Source organism: Coregonus clupeaformis, chromosome 35 (assembly GCF_020615455.1).
Source record: "Coregonus clupeaformis isolate EN_2021a chromosome 35, ASM2061545v1, whole genome shotgun sequence".
In the NCBI taxonomy this organism is placed as follows: domain Eukaryota; kingdom Metazoa; phylum Chordata; class Actinopteri; order Salmoniformes; family Salmonidae; genus Coregonus; species Coregonus clupeaformis.
In genome coordinates, this window is record NC_059226.1 from 17306211 (window position 1) to 17331766 (window position 25556).

The following is a 25556-nucleotide window of genomic DNA, read 5'->3' on the forward strand; positions in this document are numbered from 1 at the left end:
ACACAAGTACATCCTCCTGATAAAGGTAACGTATACTAATACTAGGTCCTGTTTGGTCCTAGCAGAACTTGGCTAGGCATAAGCACACGACTGTGCTCTCATACTCCCTTAAAGACCTTCGCTTGAAAACACTACAGTTTACCAATTACAGACGAAAGGGCGTAGACGTCGGCTACCGAACTTCAACTTGCCCCAATAAAAAATGTTGCGTGCGCAAACAGACAAAACAAAACCTGCCGAACACCAAAGCGAACAAAAAACGGCACACATTTTCAGCATAATATATGCGCGAAACGGCGTGGCACGTTTCGACTGGATAGTATGCGACAGCCTTAATCCTGCATTCTTCAGCCTCATGATATCCAGCCATAGAGGAGTGAAAAAGAACAGGTCCAATCACACACAGAGAACAGACTCACCAGCCAGAAAATAGTCTCAAAGTTCCTTCCTTCCTGAGGGCAGTTACTGGAGTCCACAGCAGCCAGTCCTTCGGTCCTAAAACTGTTACCGCTGTCGTGTGGACTACAGATAAACCCAGTTCACTAATACACTAATGTACATTACAGCAGGAAAACATGGGGCATTGGGGGCTTGGCTGGTCCTCCACAACACCTAGGCCAACCTACTGTGGAAGGGAAACCAACCCTTTCAAGTCCTGGTTGTCAGCTACTTTGGGGTGTAGGAGACAAGGTCAGCAAGGATAAGGCTGGGGCATCCTCCACATCACCTGTAATTCACAAGCTTAACTGTCACTGTTCCCCACTCAGTTTAGTAGGGTGGTGGGCCTCACGATGGTGGTATTGGAGGGGCGATAGTATGCCCCCGGACTAGCTGGTCCTCCTCAGGCCTTAAAGGGGTGTGTGGGGAGGTTACAGGGTGCTGGACAGAGAGAGAGACGGGGGGCTGGTACTGAGACAGAGGTTAGATCTCCTCAATGGATTCAGCAGGGACCAGTCCTCTCTTTTTCCCACTGCTCAGCTTCAGGAAACCCTCACTGTCCTCACTCTTCCCCACACAGATCTGACAGAGAGGGAGAGAGAGAGAGAGAGGGGTTCAGAGAGGGGGAGAGAGGGGGGGGGGGAGAGAGAGAGAGAGAGAGAGAGAGGAAGAGGAGGGGGGAGGGAGAGAGAGAGAGGTAAAAAGAGACAAGGTTGTTTAGGAAGGTTCAAATAGAAAAGCAGTGGAAGCAGACAAGACATTTATGGTTTTGGCACAACTACAGGGCAAAGTAAGAAAGATGAGACAAAATGAATGTCTCACCTGATCCTCCTTCACTGGCATGTGGCCCATCCCTCGGCTGGCAGAGACAGGCTGGGTGACCCTCCACACCCTCTCCCCTGGGCGCACCCTCTGGACGAAGTTAGCAGGGAAGAAGCCCACCTTGTCTCCACTCTTCCCCTGTCACACATATGACACGTAGAGTAAATATGACATATACTCAAATAAATAAATAAATAAATACAGTTCTGTATCCATGGTGACAAATACTTGTTTGGAGTTGGGTGTTCACAATTATGTTCTAATTTACTTTGCCTGGATGTGTATGATTTTTAGTGTTTTAGTATTGTTGTGAAGTGAGTGTATGTGTTTCTGTACCAGTGTTCTGTGCTCTAAGGTGAGTATTAGGCACTGAAGGGTTATTACTGAGCCTTGCACCTCTCTGACAGAGACTGAAAGCAACCAGATCCAGAACATTGAGAGTGACTGAAGCTCATTACCAACTGAATAAAAAGCTCTTTCAGGTCACAACGATAATGAATGTAACTATGTTTCCCTCTTAAAGTGATTTTCTGAGGAAATCATGTTTCTATTTCTGACTGCCTGGATGTTTAGGAGAGGCCAAAAACATTTACAGTGGTGTAGATTATTAATTGCCCACCTTCCACCACTCTTCATTAGAATCATCAGTGACCAGCACCCGATCACCAGGCCTGAGAGAGAGAAAGAAAGAGAGGAAGATAAGGGAAGGGGGGAGGGAGAAAAAGCAGGGGAGAGAGTACATGAAAGCCAGCATTGAAAAAAGAGAAGAGAACCATATAGGGAGAGTGTGTGCAGGATTTCAAACAAATGTGACCACAGAGTATAGGGACTATAGACTGAGTACTGTACTCACTTGGGGATTAACTCCCCTCCCATGACTCATAGAGGTGGCGGCAGGTATCCTAGCGGTTAAGAGCGTTGGGCCAGTAACTGAAACGTCATTGGTTCGAGTCCCCGAGCCGACTAAGTGAAAAATCTGTCGAAGTGCCCTTGATTAAGGCACTTAACCCTAATTGCTCTGGATAAGAGCGTCTGCTAAATGAATAAAATGTAGGTAAGGAACAGGTGACTTTGATGCCTACACACAATGTTTAAAATAGCACCAATCTTTGGATGTGTAACTGGAGTAATAGTTCCAATCATTGGCACCTACTATAAAAATTATTTGCCCTTGCTATTTATTGGCAATGATACTGCAGCCGCTAACAGTCCAGCAATGACAAACATAATTATACTGGAGAGAAATATATTTTTATTTTCTGCAATAAATGTAGTCATAACTGTATTGTCATAGCTGGGGGTATTGCAGTACATACAGTACATATAGGTATCTTGGTTGTAAGCACGGTGTCTGAAAAACAGTAACTCTGTCTTGCTACCTCTCCATCTTTCTCTCTCATACAGACACACGCATGCCTGGACGCACGCACCCACGTATGTATGCACGCACATACCTGTGCAAACACACACACACACACACACACACTTTATACATACAGAATAACTCACAACTCACAGACCATAAAGAAAACCAAACGCACACGCAGACATGCATGCACAACATACAGCTGGCACAATGACCGTATAAGCGTGTAACCGACGTTTAAAGATGAAGAGCGACATGAAAATAAAATAACCGTCATAACCATTTAAAGAAAAAACATTATTATCATGATTTTTTTGGGCTAAAGAGAAGCTATCATCTTCACAGGACAGGATGAAGAGCATATATGATCGAGCTGAGCCTCGTCACTTTAGTCCAGGTGATCAGGTTCTGGCTCTGCTGCCAATTGTTGGTTCTCCTTTTCAAGCCAAGTTTCAAGGTCCATATACAGTGGTGCGCCAGTACACTGAGCAAAATTATCTAGTTGCCACTCCAGAACGGAGGAAAGCACACCAACTGTGCCATGTCAATTTGTTAAAACCCTATTATGCACGTTCCTCTGAGACTGAACAGTGGGAGTCTACAGAGGACGGTAAGGCTGTTCTTTTGGCTGATACTGTTATTTCCCTGGGTTCTGGTCATGCTAGGTCTGTGCAGGAGCAGGAAGATGTTCCTGGTCCCGACGATTGCATACTGCAGGGTAGATTGAAAAATTCAGAGACACTGGAGATTTTAGATAGCCTTCTTACTCATCTACCTGTTGATGGGCGGAAAGAGATGGTTGGTCTGATTCGGAGATTTCCAGGGTTGTTTTCTGATACACCTACACGTAAAACTTAATAGAACATGATATTGACATTGGAGATGCTGACCCCATTCGTCAACGGTTCTATAGAGTTTCTTCAGAGAAACTGCGTTGTCTGGATGCTGAGGTCAGGTACATGCTGGAGAGTAAAATAGCAGAGCCTTCTTTCTCCAGTTGGGCTTCTCCCTGTATCTTGGTCAGTAAATCGGATGGAACAAACAGATTTTGTACGGACTACCGTAAGGTAAACGATGTCACTAAGCCGGATTCATTTCCTCTTCCTCGGATGGAGGAATGCGTTGATCAAGTCGGCGCAGCTAAGTTTGTGAGCAAATTTGACCTGTTAAAGGGCTATTGGCAGGTGCCACTGACGAGTAGGGCACGTGAAATCTCTGCCTTTATTACACCTTTTGGTCTGTACTCGTATTCGGTTATGAGTTTCGGCCTGCGTAATGCGCCTGCCACTTTTCAGCGACTTATGAACAGGGTTGTCTCTGGTCTGGCCGGGTGCGCTGTTTATCTGGACGATGTAGTGATATATGCAGATACTTGGGAGGAACATCTGTCCCGTATTCAAGCCTTGTTCCAATGTCTGGCTGCGGGTCGCCTCACGATAAATTTGGCTAAATGTGAGTTTGCTCAGGCGACTGTTACATACCTTGGAAAGGTGGTTGGGCAGGGTGAAGTGAGTCCTGTTCGGGCTAAAGTGGTAGCTATTGATGCTTTTCCACCAGCAACTACTAAAAAGGAACTGATGCGTTTCTTGGGAATGGTTGGGTATTATCGTGGTTTTTGTAGGAACTTCTCTACTGTGGTCGCTCCCTTGACAGATGTGCTGAAAGCTAAGGCTGTGTACGTATGGTCTTCTCGTTGTCAACAGGCTTTTGAAGATGCAAAGGGGTTGCTTAACTCAACTCCGGTGCTGGCTGCTCCTTGTGTGGATTTGTCATTTACCTTGCAGGTGGATGCTAGTCATGTGGGGGCAGGTGCAGTTTTGCTGCAAGCAGATGTGGCTGGGGTTGAGAGGCCTGTTAGTTTATTTTCCAAAAAGTTTAACCATTATCAGTTGAACTATTCGGTCATTGAAAAAGAAGCATTAGCACTCATATGGGCGCTACAACACTTTGAAGTGTATGTCGGGTCGGGAGTAATACCTATTGTGGTCTACACCGACCATAACCCTCTCACCTTTTTGAGGTCCATGAGGTGTCCTAATCAGAGGATAATGAGATGGTATTTATTTTTACAATCCTTCCATCTAGATGAGCGGGACATCCGGGGGACTGATAACGTGATTGCTGATGCGCTCTCTCGTGCGCCCTGTTCCTGAATAATGATGTGACTGACCATTGTTTGGTTTTGTCATGTTCTATCTTTCCTGTTTGTCCCCTCCTAGTCTTGTGTTCTTCTTTCCTATTAAAGGTTGCTTCCTGTGTGTAAAGGATGCTGAGGTCTGGGGAGGAGGATGATGGTTGGGGCAAGTGGAGGTGTGAACATGTACAATTTGTCGGTTTGGGACGCAGGGGCTGGTACGTTGGTCCGGGGTCCTTGTTGGTCCCCGGTTTTATGGGGGAGGGGGGTGTGACGACCTCCCACTCTGTCTGCCGTATTCTCTCTTTGCTCTTGTTTCCTTATTAGGATGCCGGTGGGCGGAGTTGGGAGGGTCGTCAGCTACATTGGAAACACCTGGGCCGGGTGTGTCCCAGCATAAATGGACCTCTTCCACATTCATTGACGAGACTCTCTCCAGGCAGATACTTTGACTTTGGTTGTGGTATTTTTGTGGCTTTTTGGTTGTTGCTTTGGCACCTTTCAACACCTTTCCATATTACATTTATGCATGCAAACACTCACTTACACTACTGATTACTGATTACACACACCATTGTTATTTGATTTAGTTTACTTTAGTTAATAAATATATACTTTGAGTATTCCTTGTCTCCACGTGTCTCCCTTTTGTTACGAACTTGAGCCGGTTCGTGACAACAAGCACACACCACTCACAAACGCATAAACATTAATCAGACTGATGTACACAGACTATCCAGTATCCACTGCCCTATATACAGAGCTAGTGTACTGTACTGTCCTATATACACAGAGCTACTGTACTGTCCCCATTACACAAATTCTCTATATGCAGTCCCTTGGGTGTCTGCTCTGCTCTCCCTGCTGCCCTATTTGATCGTCCTGGCCTGTCTCTCACACACACACACACACACACACACACACACACACACGTGAGACACCAGATGGCTGTGAACCATCCCCATGGCGATGTACCTCTTTTTTACCTGCACCCACAGCTCTTCTCCTCTCCCTAACACACATCCTGATCTTTATACTCCTATCTTTCCTCCCTCATCCCTTTCCTTCCTCCTCTTCCTCTCACTCCCTTCTACCCTCTTCTCTGTTCTGCTGACATTCTTTGCTTCTCTTTCATCTCTCCCTTCCCCCACCACGCTGTTCTTTCCTCTCCCCCTGTGCTCATGTCTGTTTCAAGCTGTTCTCTCTATCGAGTCCCTCCATATTTCTCCTCATGCTTTCATCTCTAATTCATTTTCAGTGTCTTTATTCATCCCCCCAAAGCGGGCTGTGTGTATTTGTGGGCGGTGATGGTCGTTGTGTTTTATAATTAGCAGGCTGCACCTCCTTAAGGGTTCCTTCACATTGTCCCTTCTACAGATGGTAAGGACGTTTTAATCTTGAAGAAATGACAGATGCAGTAAAATACTGAGAAGGACACACATGCACTGAAGGGCACACACAAACCCACAAACACACAAACAGACCCCATTCGTTCACTCACTCTAGTCCGAGGTCGTTGTGCTCCTGAGGCAGGAACTTGTAGAGCGCTACATAAGTGTGGATAGAGTGAACCTCAATACGCTTGGGCACCTGGATGGAGGCAGACAGGGAGAAGGAATACAGACGGAAATGTTTCAGTTAAATATAGCGTCTCTGAACATAAGGTCAGCTAGCCGGAAAAGGACTGTGTGTGTCTACCTTCACACTGGTTTCCTCCACAGGCTCCTGGAGCTGCTCACTGCCCCCATCCTCCGGTTCAGTCTTCTCGTTTTCACACTGAGGCAGATCTGACAGACAGAGGAGATGGGTCACTCAGCCTGAACGATCAGGTCAGACAGGACACGTCACCACACACAAGCAAGCATGTACATTCTCAAGACACACACACACACACAAATACATGAGGGCACACACATGCATGCAAACACACACACACACACGTTCTTACCCCCCGTCTCCTGTGGCATCTCCTCCTCCATGCTGTACTGCCTCTGCCCCCCCTCCTCTCCTCCTTCCCCCTGAGAAACAGATAATAAAAAAAGAGAGGATTTTAAGAAAACAAATCATAGAGGAAAAGATGGAACAGTGTGAGAGAGGACAAACTCGGGACACATCGAGTAAAACACTAAACCCTGTTCTTTTCAATTATTCAGGATGTACAATGTGTTTCTGTAGTTTTCTCTGTCATAAACATATACCAGCCATTCTCCCTCCCTTAAACTATAATTCTCAGCTACAGTATATCTCTATGACTCAGAGCCTGAGAATCTGTTCTCAGTCAACTTACCTGGTAAAATAAGGGTTAATCATTTATTTTTAATCAGCCTTCCTGTTGTACGGAACCACAACAGAACAAAATAAATAGGCTCACATGCAGGTGATGGAACATGTGAAGATCGATACAGGGTCACATGAAGATGAAGCCACCATCTATAGAGTCACTAATTAACAGGCTGTGTCCCCATGGTACAGGTGGTGACGTCATACCTGGCTGTGCGTGGGCGACTCGGACATGCTCCCAAAACTGGAGCGGCTCATCTGGGCCAGGGACGTCCCATAGCGCAGGGCTGCGTAAATAGGGTCCACACCACGCCCCCGGCCTGCCCCTGATAAATCACATATATTAAAACCTTTACAGGGACACACGCACAGACACACACGAGTGCAAGCAGGCACACACACACACACAACCTCTTAGAAGCAGCATCACAGATTGGGATCATACGTATAACTGCCATCATAACTGCCATTAAGGGAGGCCCTGTCCAGAGCTCTAAATATAGCTTTAATGACACAGTCCCAGACAGACAGTGACATACTTAAGATCTGACAGAGGGGCACCAGTAGGCTCTTTACAAGTTTGTACATTGGTATTTTCAGGAAGTACATTGTCGTTTCAATGTTTTGTGAGATGAAATTGAAGCATTAGTGGTAGAGGCTGTATTGAGTTCATGTTTTTTCAGAGTTTCAGTCAGAGCGAGTTGGGACTGGTTCTCTATTCCAGGTAGAGCTCCATCAATTTAAACCTAGAATTAACTAAAACTAAACCAGTCATTTCCCTGCTCAACAGTCACTGTAATGGAAGCCAGATGGGCTGTTCTGTCTGACCTGATGTGTGTGATGACAGGTGATATTCCCAGCCTGCCTTGGCTCAGAACCAGACCCAAGGTTGTGTCCCAAATGGCACCCTATTCCCTTTATAGTGCACTACTTTTGACAGTGCCAAGGGGATAGGGTCCCATTTTTGGTCAGAAGCCCAGACGTCAGTGACAGACCTGGGGTTATGGTGGTGGAAGTGAGGGGGCAGGTTAACTGAACACGGATGGATGGCTGGAGGAAGGAAACAAGGAAAGAAGGAAGGGACAGCAGGTGGAATGAGAGCTGACCCTTATTCATATGGATCTATTCTATAGGGTGAAGGACAATAATCACGTCCACTTCCTCGGGGTGCTAGGATGGGACACACACATGCAGATGGACATGTGGGGTGGCAGGTAGCTTAGTGGTTAAGAGCGTTGTGCCAGTAACCGAAAGGTCGCTGGTTCTAATCCCCGCGCCGACTAGGTGAAAAATCTGTCGATGTGCCCTTGAGCAAGGCACTTAACCCTAATTGCTCATGTAAGTCGCTCTGGATAAGAGCGTCTGCTAAATGTAAATGTGCAGAATACACACATGTATTCATGCACGACACCCCACACCTGGATGCAGATACACAAATCCACACACACTTTCTTTACCGGGCATGCTCACCTTGGGTGGGCTGCACCTCTTTGACGACAGCCAGTTGTTCGTTGACCAGCATGGGAGAGCTGAAGTTCCGTTTGAATGCCCCGACCCCAGACTAACACACACAGAGGAGGGATAATAATCAGGATTTTCTGTTTAAATTCATTCATTTTTATAGCCTGTGTTGCTGGTTTTTTTATTCAGCTAATTTATGGAATTACATTACAGTAATTGAAGTAGAGAGAGAGGATGAGATAGGGCGGACTTAGCAGCAACTGTCTGCCAAAAGTCAATACATGAGTATCTTGAAAGAAACAAGATTGCTAACGTCACTGTGTTTTCTCTGGCTTAATTGTAAATCAATTAAACCTGCTGCAGGGGTCTCAACACGCGCACCCACCCACCCACACACCCACACACACACACACACACACACACACACACACACACACACACACACACACACACACACACACACACACACACACACACACACACACACACACACACACACACACACACACACACACACACACACACACACACACACTACCTACACTATCACAACTGCACACAGAACACACAAACAGTTTCACACTGAATTAGGCACGGGGACTGTTTCAATGGAGATATTGATTTCCCTGTGTACTGATATTGAGATGAGCTATTAGCACTGTCATTATACAGGGGCAAAGGAACAGGGATGAATGGCGTTTCTTTGTTCCTTTCATAGATATTCTGGCTCATCGTAGATAATCCTTCCATATCTCTCTCTCCCTCCCTCCCTCTCTCACACACTCCCTCTCAACTTCTCAGTACAGTATTTTATTCTCCATTCAACAGCTCCTGAATTTCTCAGTGAATTTCAAACAATGTTGTTCAGGGACCTGACTTCCCCTACATACCAATGGCATCTACAGTGAGGGAAAAGGTATTTGATCCCCTGCTGATTTTGTACGTTTGCCCACTGACAAAGAAATGCTCAGTCTATCATTTTAATGGTAGGTTTATTTGAACAGTGAGAGACAGAATAACAACAAAAACATCCAGAAAAACGCATGTCAAAAATGTTATAAATTGATTTGCATTTTAATTAGGGAAATAAGTATTTGACCCCCTCTCAATCAGAGAGATTTCTGGCTCCCAGGTGTCTTTTATACAGGTAACGAGCTGAGATTAGGAGCACACTCTTAAAGGGAGTGCTCCTAATCTCAGCTTGTTACCTGTATAAAAGACACCTGTCCACAGAAGCAATCAATCAATCAGATTCCAAACTCTCCACCATGGCCAAGACCAAAGAGCTCTCCAAGGATGTCAGGGACAAGATTGTAGACCTACACAAGGCTGGAATGGGCTACAAGACCATCGCCAAGCAGCTTGGTGAGAAGGTGACAACAGTTGGTGCAATTATTCGCAAATGGAAGAAACACAAAATAACTGTCAATCTCCCTCGGCCTGGGGCTCCATGCAAGATCTCACCTCGTGGAGTTGCAATGATCATGAGAACGGTGAGGAATCAGCCCAGAACTACACGGGAGGATCTTGTCAATGATCTCAAGGCAGCTGGGACCATAGTCACCAAGAAAACAATTGGTAACACACCATGCCGTGAAGGACTGAAATCCTGCAGCGCCCGCAAGGTCCCCCTGCTCAAGAAAGCACATATACAGGCCCGTCTGAAGTTTGCCAATGAAAATCTGAATGATTCAGAGGAGAACTGGGTGAAAGTGTTGTGGTCAGATGAGACCAAAATCGAGCTCTTTGGCATCAACTCAACTCGCCGTGTTTGGAGGAGGAGGAATGCTGCCTATGACTCCAAGAACACCATCCCCACCGTCAAACATGGAGGTGGAAACATTATGCTTTGGGGGTGTTTTTCTGCTAAGGGGACAGGACAACTTCAACGCATCAAAGGGACGATGGACGGGGCCATGTACCGTCAAATCATGGGTGAGAACCTCCTTCCCTCAGCCAGGGCATTGAAAATGGGTCATGGATGGGTATTCCAGCATGACAATGACCCAAAACACACAGCCAAGTCAACAAAGGAGGGCTCAAGAAGAAGCACATTAAGGTCCTGGAGTGGCCTAGCCAGTCTCCAGACCTTAATCCCATAGAAAATCTGTGGAGGGAGCTGAAGGTTCGAGTTGCCAAACGTCAGCCTCTAAACCTTAAATGACTTGGAGAAGATGGACAAAATCCAGCATCAGCAGTATCTATGCACACACAGCATACGCACGCACACACACAAAAACACAGGTGCGTACTCACTGCCCATTCCTTATGTGTACCCATACTGTTAGCACTTTTTTACTGCATACATGGGCAGGACCTTGAGAAGCACTAACTCAGCCTTGGGGCCAGTACTGCAAGGGGAGTGTGTGTGGGGAAGGGGCAGTGGGAAGGGGGGGGGACGGACGGAAGAACGGACGGACATACCTTTCCATTGCATGGCTGCTGGGACAATTCTGAGGTGCACCACAGGTGAGCGCCCATCTTACAGGTTTTACACCGAAGACCCTGTTTAGAGTTACCTACAGACAGAGAGAGAGAGAGAGAGAGAGAGAGTGGGGTTAGAGAGAGAGAGAGCGAGAGAGAGAGAGAGAGAGAGAGGTTTGGTGTAGAGAGATGGAGAGAGGAGATAAGAGAGGTTTGGTGTAGAGAGATGGAGAGGTAAAAAGAAAAGAGGAAAGAGGAGAGTTAAAACAAGGACAGACACCTGTGAGGAAGAGACAGAATGTAGTAATAAATAAGGTTGGCATGTGATCAGAGCAGGTTCCTGTTTGATGTAAATCTCATCTCAGTCACCCAGAGAGGGTTGATCAAGCACTGCCCTATTTCTATTGTGCTGGCACTGCCTGCTGAACTAAGCAGTGCATCATCAACGGTCCTTCTCAAAACATGGAGAGACTCACAACCAGCTGGAGGCATTTGGGTTCTATTTGTTTTTTAGACACACCAATTCTTATCAAGCACTGTCTTAGAAACAAGCGTAGTTAGAGTGGATAAATGTTCTTTGTCCTTTTTCTTGATATAATTAGCTTTGCGTTTTTCTTTTATATGTTGGAGAGAGAGAAGATAATCCCTAAGACATTCAGCTGCATTGTTGAGTCATCCAAACAATTTATTTCCAGTTAAAGGTTTACTTATTCACTGGTGCCAAACATATTGTTTAGAAGGATTTAGTCTAGAGCCCTATGATTACCAATCCATGACAAAGACGTGGAAACACAAACCATAAAAACATTAATTGAACTGAATCTTCTATTTGCTCTAGCTCAGTTACAAACTGCACTAGGAGACTGGGAGAGAGAGAGGAGAGACTGGGAGAGAGAGGAGAGACTGGGAGAGAGGGAAGCGACTGGGAGAGAGAGAGGAGAAACTGGGAGAGACTGGGAAAGAGAGGAGAGACGGAGAGAGAGGAGAGATGGAGAGAGAAGAGACAGAGAGACTGGGAGAGAGAGAGGAGAGACTGGGAGAGCGAGAGGAGAGACTGGGAGAGAGAGTCGAGACTGGGAAACTGGGAGAGAGTGGAGAGTTGGAGTGAGAGAGGACATACTGGGAGAGAGAGGAGAGACTGGGAGAGAGAGGAGAGACTGGGAGAGAGAGGAGAGAGGAGACTGGGAGAGAGAGGAGAGACTGGGAGAGAGAGCAGAGACTGGGAGAGAGAGGAGAGACTGGGAGAGAGAGATGAGACTGGGAGAGAGAGATGAGACTGGGAGAGAGAGGAGAGACTGGGAGAGAGAGCAGAGACTGGGAGAGAGAGGAGAGACTGGGAGAGAGAGATGAGACTGGGAGAGAGAGATGAGACTGGGAGAGAGAGGAGACTGGGAGAGAGAGGAGACTGGGAGAGAGAGGAGAGAGAGGAGACTGGGAGAGAGAGGAGACTGGGAGAGAGAGGAGACTGGGAGAGAGAGGAGAGACAGAGAGACTGGGAGAGAGAGGAGAGACTGGGAGAGAGAGGAGAGACAGAGAGACTGGGAGAGAGAGGAGAGACTGGGAGAGGGAGAGAGAGAGAGGAGAGACTGGGAGAGAGAGGAGAGACTGGGAGAGGGAGAGAGAGAGAGGAGAGACAGAGAGACTGGGAGGGAGAGAGGAGAGACTGGGAGAGAGAGAGGAGAGACAGAGCGACAGAGAGACTGGGGAGAGAGAGGAGAGACTGGGAGCGATGAGGCAGGCTACAGGACAGCTGGATCAGCTGGTGCGTTGAAGAAAAAACGATGATGTAAGCAAACACAAGCACTAATAGCTTTTGCAATCAATCATGGTGACAGGAAGTAGATTTAGCAAAGAGGAAAAGAGTATGAGAATGTTAAGGGACCTCTACACACGCAGCAGCATATCAAATCAAGGGCACGTGAACACACGAACTAGACTTGCCCTCAGCTTCTCAATCCAACCATACTGTATGTTTTATGTCCGAAAACCAAGGATACACACATGAGCGGAGTGAAATACCATTTCTATGGTACCTCTGCTATTCTCCTGCATAAATTCCAATTATAGTCCACCTAATGTTTGCTTCACTGTTATCAATATTACTTTGTTATTACTATTGAATAGGAATTAAATTATGTGAGTAAATTCAACTAATTATTCCAGTCATTAGCTACCTAGTCAAGTGCTGCCTTTGAAGTCTGTTCACTTAGTAGTCAAGTGGATTCTAGTGTAATGGATAGTGGCAGTAACCTAATAAAGTAATATTACTGACCAGCTAGAAATACAAGATCAAGCAACCCGGATAAATGGCTGAATGAAGCAACTAACCCTACATAGACACTGAGGCCTAAGCAGGTTGGTAGTGCTGAGAGGCCTGGGAGTAAAGTAGGCACCTTACCCACGATCAGGTGCTTGCAGAGCTGGCAGTGGGTGGGCTTGCGGAAAACGTGCTCCTGGAAGCAGTGGGTCACCTGCGTCAGGTGGCGGGCCGGGGGCGGGGCCTTGGAGGACAGCGAGGGGGAGGGGCTTAGAGACGGAGAGTGGGAGCAGAGGGAGGGGTTAGGGCTGAGTGACGGAGAGAGGGAGGGTGAGCGTTCACTGGCAAGGGGAGAGCCAGGGGGCGGGGAGGGGGGTGGTGGGTCGGTGATGAAGTCTGGGGGGAGACGGGCGTCGCTGTAGGACCTCTGGAAGAAGTTCTCCACACTCTTACTGCGCATCAGGGTCTTAAAGGAGAGGGAGCGCTTCAGACGCTGGAGCTGCAGGGAGGGAAAGAGGAGGGAGGAGAGCAAGAGGAGGATTCACAACAGATACCAACACGTTAGGGATTTAACAGGTACAATAACAGTTGTTCCCCAAGAGGACAAACAAGCAATTTTCCATTACCAAGTCGTTTCCATAAAACAGGTAGTTCCATAAACAAGTAGTGCTGTATAACTGTTTGGAGAGCTCACAAGGCCATCCGTGTGCAATACCATTTCATGGAAAACCGACAGCACAAAAGGACATTAGCACTCACATGGGAAAGATTAATTTGTGAAATCCCATTTAGTTGGGTTTCATGTAAGGTTGTTAGCGGTAACCCACTGGGCACAGACGTCAATTCAAAGTCTATTCCACGTTGGGACTGAGCCAGTTAACCCAGCAGCCTTATCACCAGCTATCAGCAGCCAATCTCCTGGCTCCTTATCTGATTCAGTACCTTTACAGGGCCTATTGATGATGTCGTCACACCAGCCTGCCTCTGGCTCATTGTCAGTACGGGTGCTGGGCTTAACATACACACACATCACACACACACACACACACACCTATGCATGCAATGCACACATACACACACACACACACACACACACACACAGGATTATACACACAGCATCCTTACCCCACATACATGACGTGACTATCATTCATTCCTTATCAGCTCTATTGACCAAGCTGTTCCTGCATGACTGATAAATGAACACATGTCCAAGCCATCACTCCTGTATCCTGTCTCTCTGTCTCTCCAACTTGCATTGATTACCTAAATAAGTACATGTCCCCTAACTGACTGATGAGCTCCCCATGTGCAGGTTGACTTTTATTGTCATGAATCTTGTGCTGGAGGCAGAACTGAACAATTCCTGCTAGATGGGCCATCTGCAAAGTCAAAATAGGCTATTATCGTAAAATGTCATGAAAACAATGTATTTTTTGGTCTTCATTTAAGGTTAGGTCAAGGCATTAGGATTAGCAGTGTGGTTAAATTGACAATGACCCAAAAACACAAACAGATGTTATGACTTTGTGGCTGTCCTAGCTAGTGACCACTGCAGAGCTGCCTCCAGGGCAAGATTCATGACAATAAATGCCAACCTGCTCCTCAGGCCCGAGATATTGATGATAATACATCATGAGTTAGGTGTTATGGATGGTGCTGTGGTGAAGTATCTGTCACAGATAGTATAGAGGTGACTAGTATAGAGGTGACTGGAGGAAGAAGAGCTAGCAGAGAGAGGAGAGCGTTGTCCTCTCTGTCTGAATCTAAAAGAACAGACAGTATAGGCAGACACACCATTGATCCACCACAGACACAGCTCCCTGCACTGTGCAGGGAATAGGAGATGAAAACAGTTTGTCCAAAGAGAGCGTGTGAGTCATAAAGACAGATAGTTACCCAGTGTTCCTTTGTACGTGTTATTGAGCATAGAAGTGTGTGTGTGCTTGTTTGTGTCAAGTGTGTGTTTCTAGCCGTGTCAAATCTTTTGACTACTGTTGCTCATCTGAGTCTATGAGGATTGAGAATTGAAGTGGAGAGGCTGTTTGGTTTGACACACCTGTCAGTGCAGTGCTCCCTACGTAGCTACCATAAGGTGTGGTGCAGTGCGTCATGCGTTTGTACAGAGCATGTTAACTCAGAGGAAAGAAGCGTTGGCGTCATGGTAATGAAATCTAGATTCTATTACTATGGTTGGCGTAGCCTGCTGCCTGCACCATGCTAGAACATGTCTCAATTAGAGCTTATCTAATCAAGCCTCTGTGCTGATCTTCCCAAATAGCACTCTATTCCCTTTATAGTGCATATGGGCCGTGGTCAAAAGCAGTTCACCATAGATAGAATAGGGTGCCATTTGGGACGCAGCCAAAGAGAATTCCTTGTTAACCTCTATTTTAATATTAGCTGAGAGGTCCACAGCTTATATTTCTGAAGCAACGCCAAAATTAACATACAGTACTTCCAGTTCGCTTTATGCATAGTAATCCGCAAGGCTCCAGTTCATAATGAATGTTTGATGTACTTTCTATGTGTATTATGTCCTTTGCATTCAAAACCCACGTGACCTAGCTACTGTACACATCCAACCCTGGCATATATATGTGTGAACTAGTCCCTTAACTGCCCTATTCAATGCCTATCCCCTGCAATTTCATGATAATATCAGGCTGGCAATCATGTCAGAAAGTCTAGGGAAAGTCTTGCTACCACCAGTTTCTCTACGTCCTGTGTAGTCAAATGGGTCGTGCGTCAGCCAGGATAAGAGAAGGCCTGCCTCAAAGGAAAAGCTTTCTTTCTCTCTCTGTCTTTTCATTTCTCTCTCTCCCTTTCTCTCTCCGTTTCCCCCCTCTCTGCAATATATCATGGGCAACCAACCCCCACTTCAAGAAGAATCTCTCTCTAGTGTCTGTTTGTCTAACTGTTCAACTCACAGGTCAAAGCTGTGCTGAGCACCGAACACTGTTGCAGCCCTGGGAGAGAGTTTATGGACAGCTCTCAAAATGAAATACAGGGGAACAAACAGAACACACAAACACACAGCAACATCTCTTGGGAATTGCTCTGTCTGGAGATGTAAGCGAAACGATTGGCAGACGATACAGTATAAATAACCTGCTGGGAAACGTCCCTAAGTCTAAATGAATAATGTCGGAAGAGACGCCATACATGTTCGCACGCCGCCCACACATGCATGCACGCACGCACGCTGCTGCTAGGTTCAGTCGGTGTTATATTGAGTTCTCTACCCTGCCAGTGGGGAATTGGAGAGAAAATGTAAACAGAGGACTCATTTAAAATGCTGACAAGAGACCTAACATTAGTCTAATGAAGATACAAATATCTGCAGAGTCTGTGTTGATGGAGGAAGCGGTGGGGATGCAGATGCTGTGTAGGTTGATGATGTTGATATGAAACAAGAGCAAAAACAGGTGGCCAGAGAGGATGAGGAATAGTGAGGAAAGACACAAATGATCACGCTATGCAACAGTGTTTCTAAGGTCCAATTAAATGCAAGGGAATCCTATTGTGAGATGATTAAAGTAGCCAATCAGGTACTAAGGGTAATATAAACACTTTTGTTCTTTATCATATATGCAAGAAAAACAGAAGGGATATGAAACTGTTGAATGTATGTAGATTTCACTGCTAGACTAAAGCTGCTCATTATGCATGGCAACGGCACAGTCCCACTTTGAATGAGAGATGCAAGAGCACAGTCTCTCTAGCTCTCTCTGCACGCACACACTTATACACACACACACACACACACACATTGTTCAAACAATGGGCACACACAGAGCACACTCACAAACACGTTTTCTCCCCCTCTCTCTCTCTCTCTCTGTATTTCTTCCAGACATACTGTGCTAGGCTGTGTGAAACCAAACTCCAGATAAAAGGATAGCTGCTCTACCTGGCTGGCACCTCCACCCCCATTCCCCTCCTCTCTTCACCTCCTCACATCAGCAGTACCTGCTCCTCTCCTCCGCCCCCTCACCCAGACACCCTCCATCACCTTCACAGCTCATCACCCGCCCATTCCACTCTCCAGTCAATGACAGAGACAGAGACAGAGACAGAGACAGAGACAGAGAGAATACTTCCACCCTGCTACCATACAGCAGGTAAACGCAAGTATTTCCCGTGACTGTGCATCAAAACCAAATGTCTACCTGGCCCACCACACCACCCTGGATGTGAACAGCCTTTACGACCAAATCCACCTATACAGGGCAGCAGTGTCCACCTTCGCCCGGACCCTAAAGGATATCGCCCTCAACCGCAGACACAACACCTCACACAGGAGCAACAGATCAACAGACACCCCGCCCAGACCAGCGAGACACTCTCCCAGACCTGCGGGGTATGTACATAGTCAATGGTAGGCTTCGAGGGGACTCCTATGGTAGGTACACCTATAGCTCATCTCTTGGCAGTAGTACTGTAGACTACTTTATCACTGACCTCAACCCAGAGTCTCTCAGAGCATTCACAGTCAGCCCACTGACACCCATATCAGACCACAGCAAAATCACAGTCTACTTGAACAGAGCAATACTTAATCATGAGGCATCAAAGCCAAAGGAACTGAATAATATTAAGAAATGCTATAGATGGAAGGAAAGTAGTGTCGAAACCTACCAAAAAACAATTAGGCAACAACAAATTCAATCCCTTTTAGACAACTTCCTGGAAAAAAATGTCCACTGTAATAGTGAAGGTGTAAACTTGGCAGTAGAAAACCTAAACAGTATATTTGACCTCTCAGCTTCCCTATCAAATCTAAAAAATCTCTAACAGAAAACCGAAGAAAAGTAACAGTGACAAATGGTTTGATGAATAATGCAAAAACCTAAGAAAAAAACATTGAGACCCAGAGAACCTAAGCCTACGCCTTCACTATGGTGAATCACTAAAACAATACAGAAATAAACTATGGAAAAAGAAGGAACAGCATGTCAGAAATCAGCTCCATGTAATTGAAGAATCCATAGACTCTAACCACTTCTGGGAAAATTGGAAAACACTAAACAAACAACAACACGAAGAGCTAACTATCCAAAACGGAGATGTATGGGTAAACCACTTCTCCAATCTTTTTGTCCCTATAACAAAGAACAAACAGCAAAAAAATATACATGATCAAATGCAAATCTTAGAATCAACTATTAAAGACTACCAGAACCCACTGGATTCTCCAATTACATTGAATGAACTACAGGACAAAATACAAACCCTCCAACCCAAAAAGGCCTGTGGTGTTGATGGTATCCTCAATGAAATGATAAAATATACAGACCACAAATTCCAATTGGCTATACTTAAACTCTTTAACATCATCCTTAACTCTGGCATCTTCACCAATATTTGGAACCAAGGACTGATCATCCCAATCCACAAAAGTGGAGACAAATTTGACCCCAATAACTACCGTGGGATATGCGTCAACAGCAACCTTGGGAAAATCCTCTGCATTATCATTAACAGCAGACTAGTTCATTTCCTCTGTGAAAACAATGTACTGAGCAAATGTCAAATTGGCTTTTTACCAAATTACCGTACGACAGACCACATATTCACCCTGCACACCCTAATTGACAAACAAACAAACCAAAACAAAGGCAAAGTCTTCTCATGTTTGCTGATTTCAAAAAAGCTTGACTCAATTTGGCATGAGGGTCTGCTATACAAATTGATGGAAAGTGGGGTTGGGGAAAAACATACGACATTATAAAATGTACACAAACAACAAGTGTGCGGTTAAAATTGGCAATAAACACACATTTCTTTCCACAGGGTCGTGGGTTGAGACAGGGATGCAGTTTAAACCCCACCCTCTTCAACATATATATCAACGAATTGGCGGGGGCACTAGAACAGTCTGCAGCACCCGGCCTCACCCTACTAGAATCTGAAGTCAAATGTCTACTGTTTGCTGATGATATGGTGCTTCTGTCACCAATCAAGGAGGGCCTACAGCAGCACCTAGATCTTCTGCACAGATTCTGTCAGACCTGGGCCCTGACAGTAAATCTCAGTAAGACAAAAATAATGGTGTTCCAAAAAAGATCCAGTTGCCAGGACCACAAATACAAATTCCATCTAGACACCGTTGCCCTAGAGCACACAAAAAACTATACATACCTCGGCCTAAACATCAGCGCCACAGGTAACTTCCACAAAGCTGTGAACGATCTGAGAGACAAGGCAAGAAGGGCCTTCTATGCCATCAAAAGGAACATATAATTTGACATACCAATTAGGATCGGGCTAAAAATACTTGAATCAGTTATAGAACCCATTGCCCTTTATGGTTGTGAGGTCTGGGGTCCGCTCACCAACCAAGAATTCACAAAATGGGACAAACACCAAATTGAGACTCTGCATGCAGAATTCTGCTAAAATATCCTCTGTGTACAATGAAAAACACCAAATAATGCATGCAGAGCATAATTAGGCCGATAACCGCTAATTATCAAAATCCAGAAAAGAGCCGTTAAATTCTATAACCACTTAAAAGGAAGCGATTCCCAAACCTTCCATAACAAAGCCATCACCTACAGAGAGATGAACTTGGAGAAGAGTCCCCTAAGTAAGCTGGTCCTGGGGCTCTGTTCACAAACACAAACAGACCCCACAGAGCCCCAGGACAAAAACAACAACACAATTAGACCCAACCAAATCATAAGAAAACAAAAAGATAATTACTTGACACATTGGAAAGAATTAACAAAAAAACTGAACAAACTAGAATGCTATTTGGCTCTAAACAGAGAGTACACAGTGAAATAATACCTGACCACTGTGACTGACCCAAACTTACGGAAAGCTTTGACTATGTACAGACTCAGTGAGCATAGCCTTGCTATTGAGAAAGGCCGCCGTAGGCAGACCTGGCTCTCAAGAGAAGACAGGCTATGTGCACACTGCCCACAAAATGAGGTGGAAACTGAGCTGCACTTCCTAACCTCCTGCCAAATGTATGACCATATTAGAGACACATATTTCCCTCAGATTACAGAGATTCACAAAGAATTCAAAAACAAACCCAATTTTGATAAACTCCCTTATCTACTGGGTGAAAAACCACAGTGTGCCATCACAGCAGCAAGATTTGTGACCTGTTGCCACAAGAAAAGGGCAACCAGTGAAGAACAAACACCATTGTAAATACAACCCATATTTATGTTTATTTATTTTCCCATTTGTACTTTAACTATTTGCACACTGTATATACAGTGGGGGGGAAAAGTATTTAGTCAGCCACCAATTGTGCAAGTTCTCCCACTTAAAAAGATGAGAGAGGCCTGTAATTTTCATCATAGGTACACGTCAACTATGACAGACAAATTGAGGAAAAAAATCCAGAAAATCACATTGTAGGATTTTTTATGAATTTATTTGCAAATTATGGTGGAAAATAAGTATTTGGTCACCTACAAACAAGCAAGATTTCTGTCTCTCACAGACCTGTAACTTCTTCTTTAAGAGGCTCCTCTGTCCTCCATTCGTTACCTGTATTAATGGCACCTGTATGAACTTGTTATCAGTATAAAAGACACCTGTCCACAACCTCAAACAGTCACACTCCAAACTCCACTACGGCCAAGACCAAAGAGCTGTCAAAGGACACCAGAAACAAAATTGTAGACCTGCACCAGGCTGGGAAGACTGAATCTGCAATAGGTAAGCAGCTTGGTCTGAAGAAATCAACTGTGGGAGCAATTATTAGGAAATGGAAGACATACAAGACCACTGATAATCTCCCTCGATCTGGGGCTCCACGCAAGATCTCACCCCGTGGGGTCAAAATGATCACAAGAACGGTGAGCAAAAATCCCAGAACCACACGGGGGGACCTAGTGAATGACCTGCAGAGAGCTGGGACCAAAGTAACAAAGCCTACCATCAGTAACACACTACGCCGCCAGGGACTCAAATCCTGCAGTGCCAGACGTGTCCCCCCTGCTTAAGCCAGTACATGTCCAGGCCCGTCTGAAGTTTGCTAGAGTGCATTTGGATGATCCAGAAGAGGATTGGGAGAATGTCATATGGTCAGATGAAACCAAAATAGAACTTTTTGGTAAAAACTCAACTCGTCGTGTTTGGAGGACAAAGAATGCTGAGTTGCATCCAAAGAACACCATATCTACTGTGAAGCATGGGGGTGGAAACATCATGCTTTGGGGCTGTTTTTCTGCAAAGGGACCAGTACGACTGATCCGTGTAAAGGAAAGAATGAATGGGGCCATGTATTGTGAGATTTTGAGTGAAAACCTCCTTCCATCAGCAAGGGCATTGAAGATGAAACGTGGCTGGGTCTTTCAGCATGACAATGATCCCAAACACATCGCCCGGGCAACGAAGGAGTGGCTTCGTAAGAAGCATTTCAAGGTCCTGGAGTGGCCTAGCCAGTCTCCAGATCTCAACCCCATAGAAAATCTTTGGAGGGGAGTTGAAAGTCCGTGTTGCCCAGCGACAGCCCCAAAACATCACTGCTCTAGAGGAGATCTGCATGGAGGAATGGGCCAAAATACCAGCAACAGTGTGTGAAAACCTTGTGAAGACTTACAGAAAACGTTTGACCTGTGTCATTGCCAACAAAGGGTATATAACAAAGTATTGAGAAACTTTTGTTATTGACCAAATACTTATTTTCCACCATAATTTGCAAATAAATTCATTAAAAATCCTACAATGTGATTTTCTGGATTTTTTTCTCTCATTTTGTCTGTCATAGTTGACGTGTACCTATGATGAAAATTACAGGCCTCTCTCATCTTTTTAAGTGGGAGAACTTATACAATTGGTGGCTGACTAAATACTTTTTTCCCCCACTGTATACATAATATGACACTTGAAATGTCTTTATGGTTTTGGAACTTCTGAGTGTAATGTTTACTGTTAATATTTATTGTTTATTTCACTTTTGTTTACTATCTACTTCACTTGCTTTGGCAATGTTAACATACGTTTCCCATGCCAATAAAGCCCTTAAATTGAATTGAATTGAATTGAATTGAGAGAGAGCGAGAGAGACCCAATTGCCAAAGCACATGCTACCTGCGGCATATCTGGAGCTTTTCCAGTGAACACATAATCATATGATACATGGATGTTTCCTTCTCTTTGCACTGCTTCCTCCCTGCAGTGCGCCACAGTCCTACAGCAGTGCATCCCTGTCAGTGACAGGCAAGATGTCACATCAATAAACATCCAAGCAGTGAAGGTGTTACACCAATTAATGCCCCCCCATCACTCTGTGGTCTCTGTCTCTCTAACAATAGAGCCCTGCCCAAAGGGAGATAGAAGAGAATTAGAAGTCTCAGAGGGGAAGACAGACACCATGTTATAGCACAGTCTAAAGCAAAAACTCAAAAGCTAACTGAGGAAGAGCATATTGAATTTGAAAGTTTGGTGTTGTTGCTGTCTTACTGAAGGAGTCATTAAAGTTCACATACAGTCTCCCTGAACTCTCCTGTATTCTGTAGGCTTGATCAAAGCCATCACAGTGGGTTTCTAAGGAAAGAGACTGGTGGTAAGTCAATCAAATATATTTATAAAGCCCTTTTTACAGATGTCACAAAGTGCTTTACAGAAACCCACCCTAAAACCCCAAACAAAAGGACTGTGGCTAGGAAAAACTCCCTAGAAAGGCAGGAACCTAGGAAGAAACCTAGAGATGAACCAGGATCTGAGGGGTGGCCAGTCCTCTTCTGGCTGTGCTGGGTGGAGATTATAAGAGTACATGGCCATTAAGGCCAAATTGTTCTTCAAGATGTTGATAGATGACAGTCTGCAGCTACGCGAAGGGTGCTATTTTTGTGGCTGCTGTCCACTCCTCCAGAATCTCATCTGTTCCTAGACACACCTCAGCCATCTGGACATAACACACCACTGTAAGCCAGCCCAGTCAGCCCAGCGGCGACACTCTATAGAGTCATCCTCTCCTCTCCTTCTCTCTCATTGGCTCTCTGCCTTTCTCTCAATTTCTGACATCCTTCATCTAAGTTGGGACTAGTGGGAACATGCTGCAGGCAGCTTCAGGATGATGAGAGTAATTCTTCTCGATCTCCCTCTCATCAGAATGGCCTTGTGCTTGTGTGATATCTGATCCCATCAAATCACTCAGGAGGCCTTATCTTTTGGAGTGGCTCTCATTGTGTGTGTGTGTGTGTGAAAGAGAAATAGATGGATAGAAAGATAAGATAGAAGGATAGACGGAGAGATGGGATGTGTGCAGCGTGTGTGTGTGTGTGTGTATGCATGCTTGTGCGAGAGACTGACAGCAAGACCCCCACATCCTGAGACCATCAGACCCGGTCTATAGGGTCCATTCCCCGCCCCCTGATCCGTTTATTTGGATAGAATGGTTTTAACATTTCCCACAGTGCTCATCTAATGGATTCTTAATAGACTACAACTGAAAAAGTGTCTTTGGGCACCAAGCTACTGAATTTCAAGCATTTAATGGGAGCTCCATAGACATCGCAATTAACCTACTATTTTAAAACTGCCGGAGTCAACCTCAATCAGAGCCATGGGGTTTACGGTGAAAGAGATAAATCATTGTGGCACTGACCCTTGATACTACAACCTAAGCTCCCAGTAATGAAGGGCGATATTAGTAGCTGACATTGAGGAGTGTGTTTTCATCCTAGTAGTGATGACATGATAGGAACATTTTTGGATTGCAATGTCAGAGTGATGTAGTAAGTTGTATGCTTAAAAATAAATAAAGAGAGTTGCATCCTCTATATACAAGCTCCCAGTAATTTATTAGGTAAACCACTAACGTTTTGGCATCACTGTGCCTTCTTCAGGGTGATGTAGTAAACCATAGTAATCTGGAATACAATAGAAATGTGCAGCATGTGTGAGCTGATTCAGTGTCTGTGTGAGATAGTGTGTGGCATGCATGTGTGTGTGTGTGAGAGAGAGAGAGAGAGAGAGAGAGAGAGAGAGAGAGAGAGAGAGAGAGAGAGTATGAGTGAGTGACTGAGTGAGCGTATGTCTGAATGCATCATGGTCCATGGATGGACTCAAGAAGACAATCTCTTACAGTCAGTAGCCAGTTGTGTACAGACAAAACTGTCTGAACAGAGGCTAGTAAATGGAAGCAACCTGAGAGAAATGGATGTGGCAGGTGGCTGCTGTCTGTGTATCTGTTTAAAAAGGCACTTCAAGAAAAAGCACTTTAAACCCTGACACACTTTACAATGTATTCTATAGTCGATTACGTCAAGGTTACCTTTCAAAATGGTGTCTCGCAGTCAGGTAGCATTTAATGCAATCACAAACCTCATTTCAACAAGTGAGGCTAAGCGTTGTTAGGCTACATCAAAGGATGTTGTGTGCTCTTACCTTATGCTGCATTTAGACCAGGGACGCAAATACCGTCATACCAGTCTGCATAGCGGGACAAGGAAGACGGTGACGGCAAAAGCAAGCCAGTACGATTGTATGCCTTGCTGTGGTGATTTCAGTAAACGAACAGTGCAAATCAACATCCGGTATAAAACAACGTTACGGCAGATGGCAAAAGTTGAAATATTTTAACTCTGGCGGCAAGTCCCGTTTTTACAGTGGCGCATTCACCGCCAGCCTCAAGGCATTTACCGTCGTTCTCTTATTGAAAACAATGACATCCAGTTTGCCATCTACCGTCTACCTCGTGCCATCTAAAAGCAGCATTAAGCTCAATCTCAGCAAATAGTACAAAAGTGCTGCCGACACATTCAATGACACATGATAGGCAATGATAGGAACATGACAAGGCAGTCAAATGACCAGAACATCAAGGGACAACATATAATAGCTTGTTTCTATCATGTTTGACCGCAGGGGCCCTTGAATTCTGGACAGTAAATTAGTTTGTATCAGTTGAGAAATTGCTTGGCACTCTTTAATCTCTTCCATTAAACTAAATGTTGTGAGTGGAGTAGTGCTGTGAGTGTCTGCAGTGTTCAAACCATTTACATTCAAAACTAAACAAACTTTCCTAATGGGCCTAATGGTAAGAGAACCTGGACAGGACATTCATTCTAAAACATTCTGGAACAGGCGTGCCCCTTTCTTGGTAAAGTCTTCTTCATATTGAGCATGTGCGTGTAAGCGCAGACACACACACAGCAAGAGAGAGAAAGAGAACGTTCCAATCCTCTTATTTTAGTTACCCCTAGTGACGCAATTTACCCCTAGTGACGTAATTTACTGATCATGCGGTTTTGAAATGCACCTGGCTGCAATCTACTGTGTTCAAGACAGTTGAGTTTATTACCTTTCAAATTATGAAAATAAACATATATTATATATATATATATATATATATATATATATATATATATATATATATATATATATATATATATATA

At 45.0% G+C, this 25556-nt stretch overlaps 1 protein-coding gene across 1 annotated transcript; it reads right to left on the reverse strand.

Annotated features, from left to right (window-relative positions):
* On the reverse strand, positions 1-24655 carry LOC123482676 (SH3 and cysteine-rich domain-containing protein 2-like). Its single transcript, XM_045211157.1, has 11 exons — positions 24547-24655; positions 13324-13681; positions 10926-11020; positions 8511-8601; positions 7248-7366; positions 6709-6778; positions 6459-6547; positions 6262-6350; positions 1880-1931; positions 1261-1398; positions 1-1020 (listed from the first exon to the last, which is right to left on the reverse strand). The coding sequence occupies exons 1-11, from the start codon at positions 24556-24558 to the stop codon at positions 922-924; spliced, it is 1212 nt and encodes a 403-aa protein (XP_045067092.1). The 5' UTR covers positions 24559-24655; the 3' UTR covers positions 1-921.
* Positions 24656-25556: the final 901 nt, after the last annotated feature.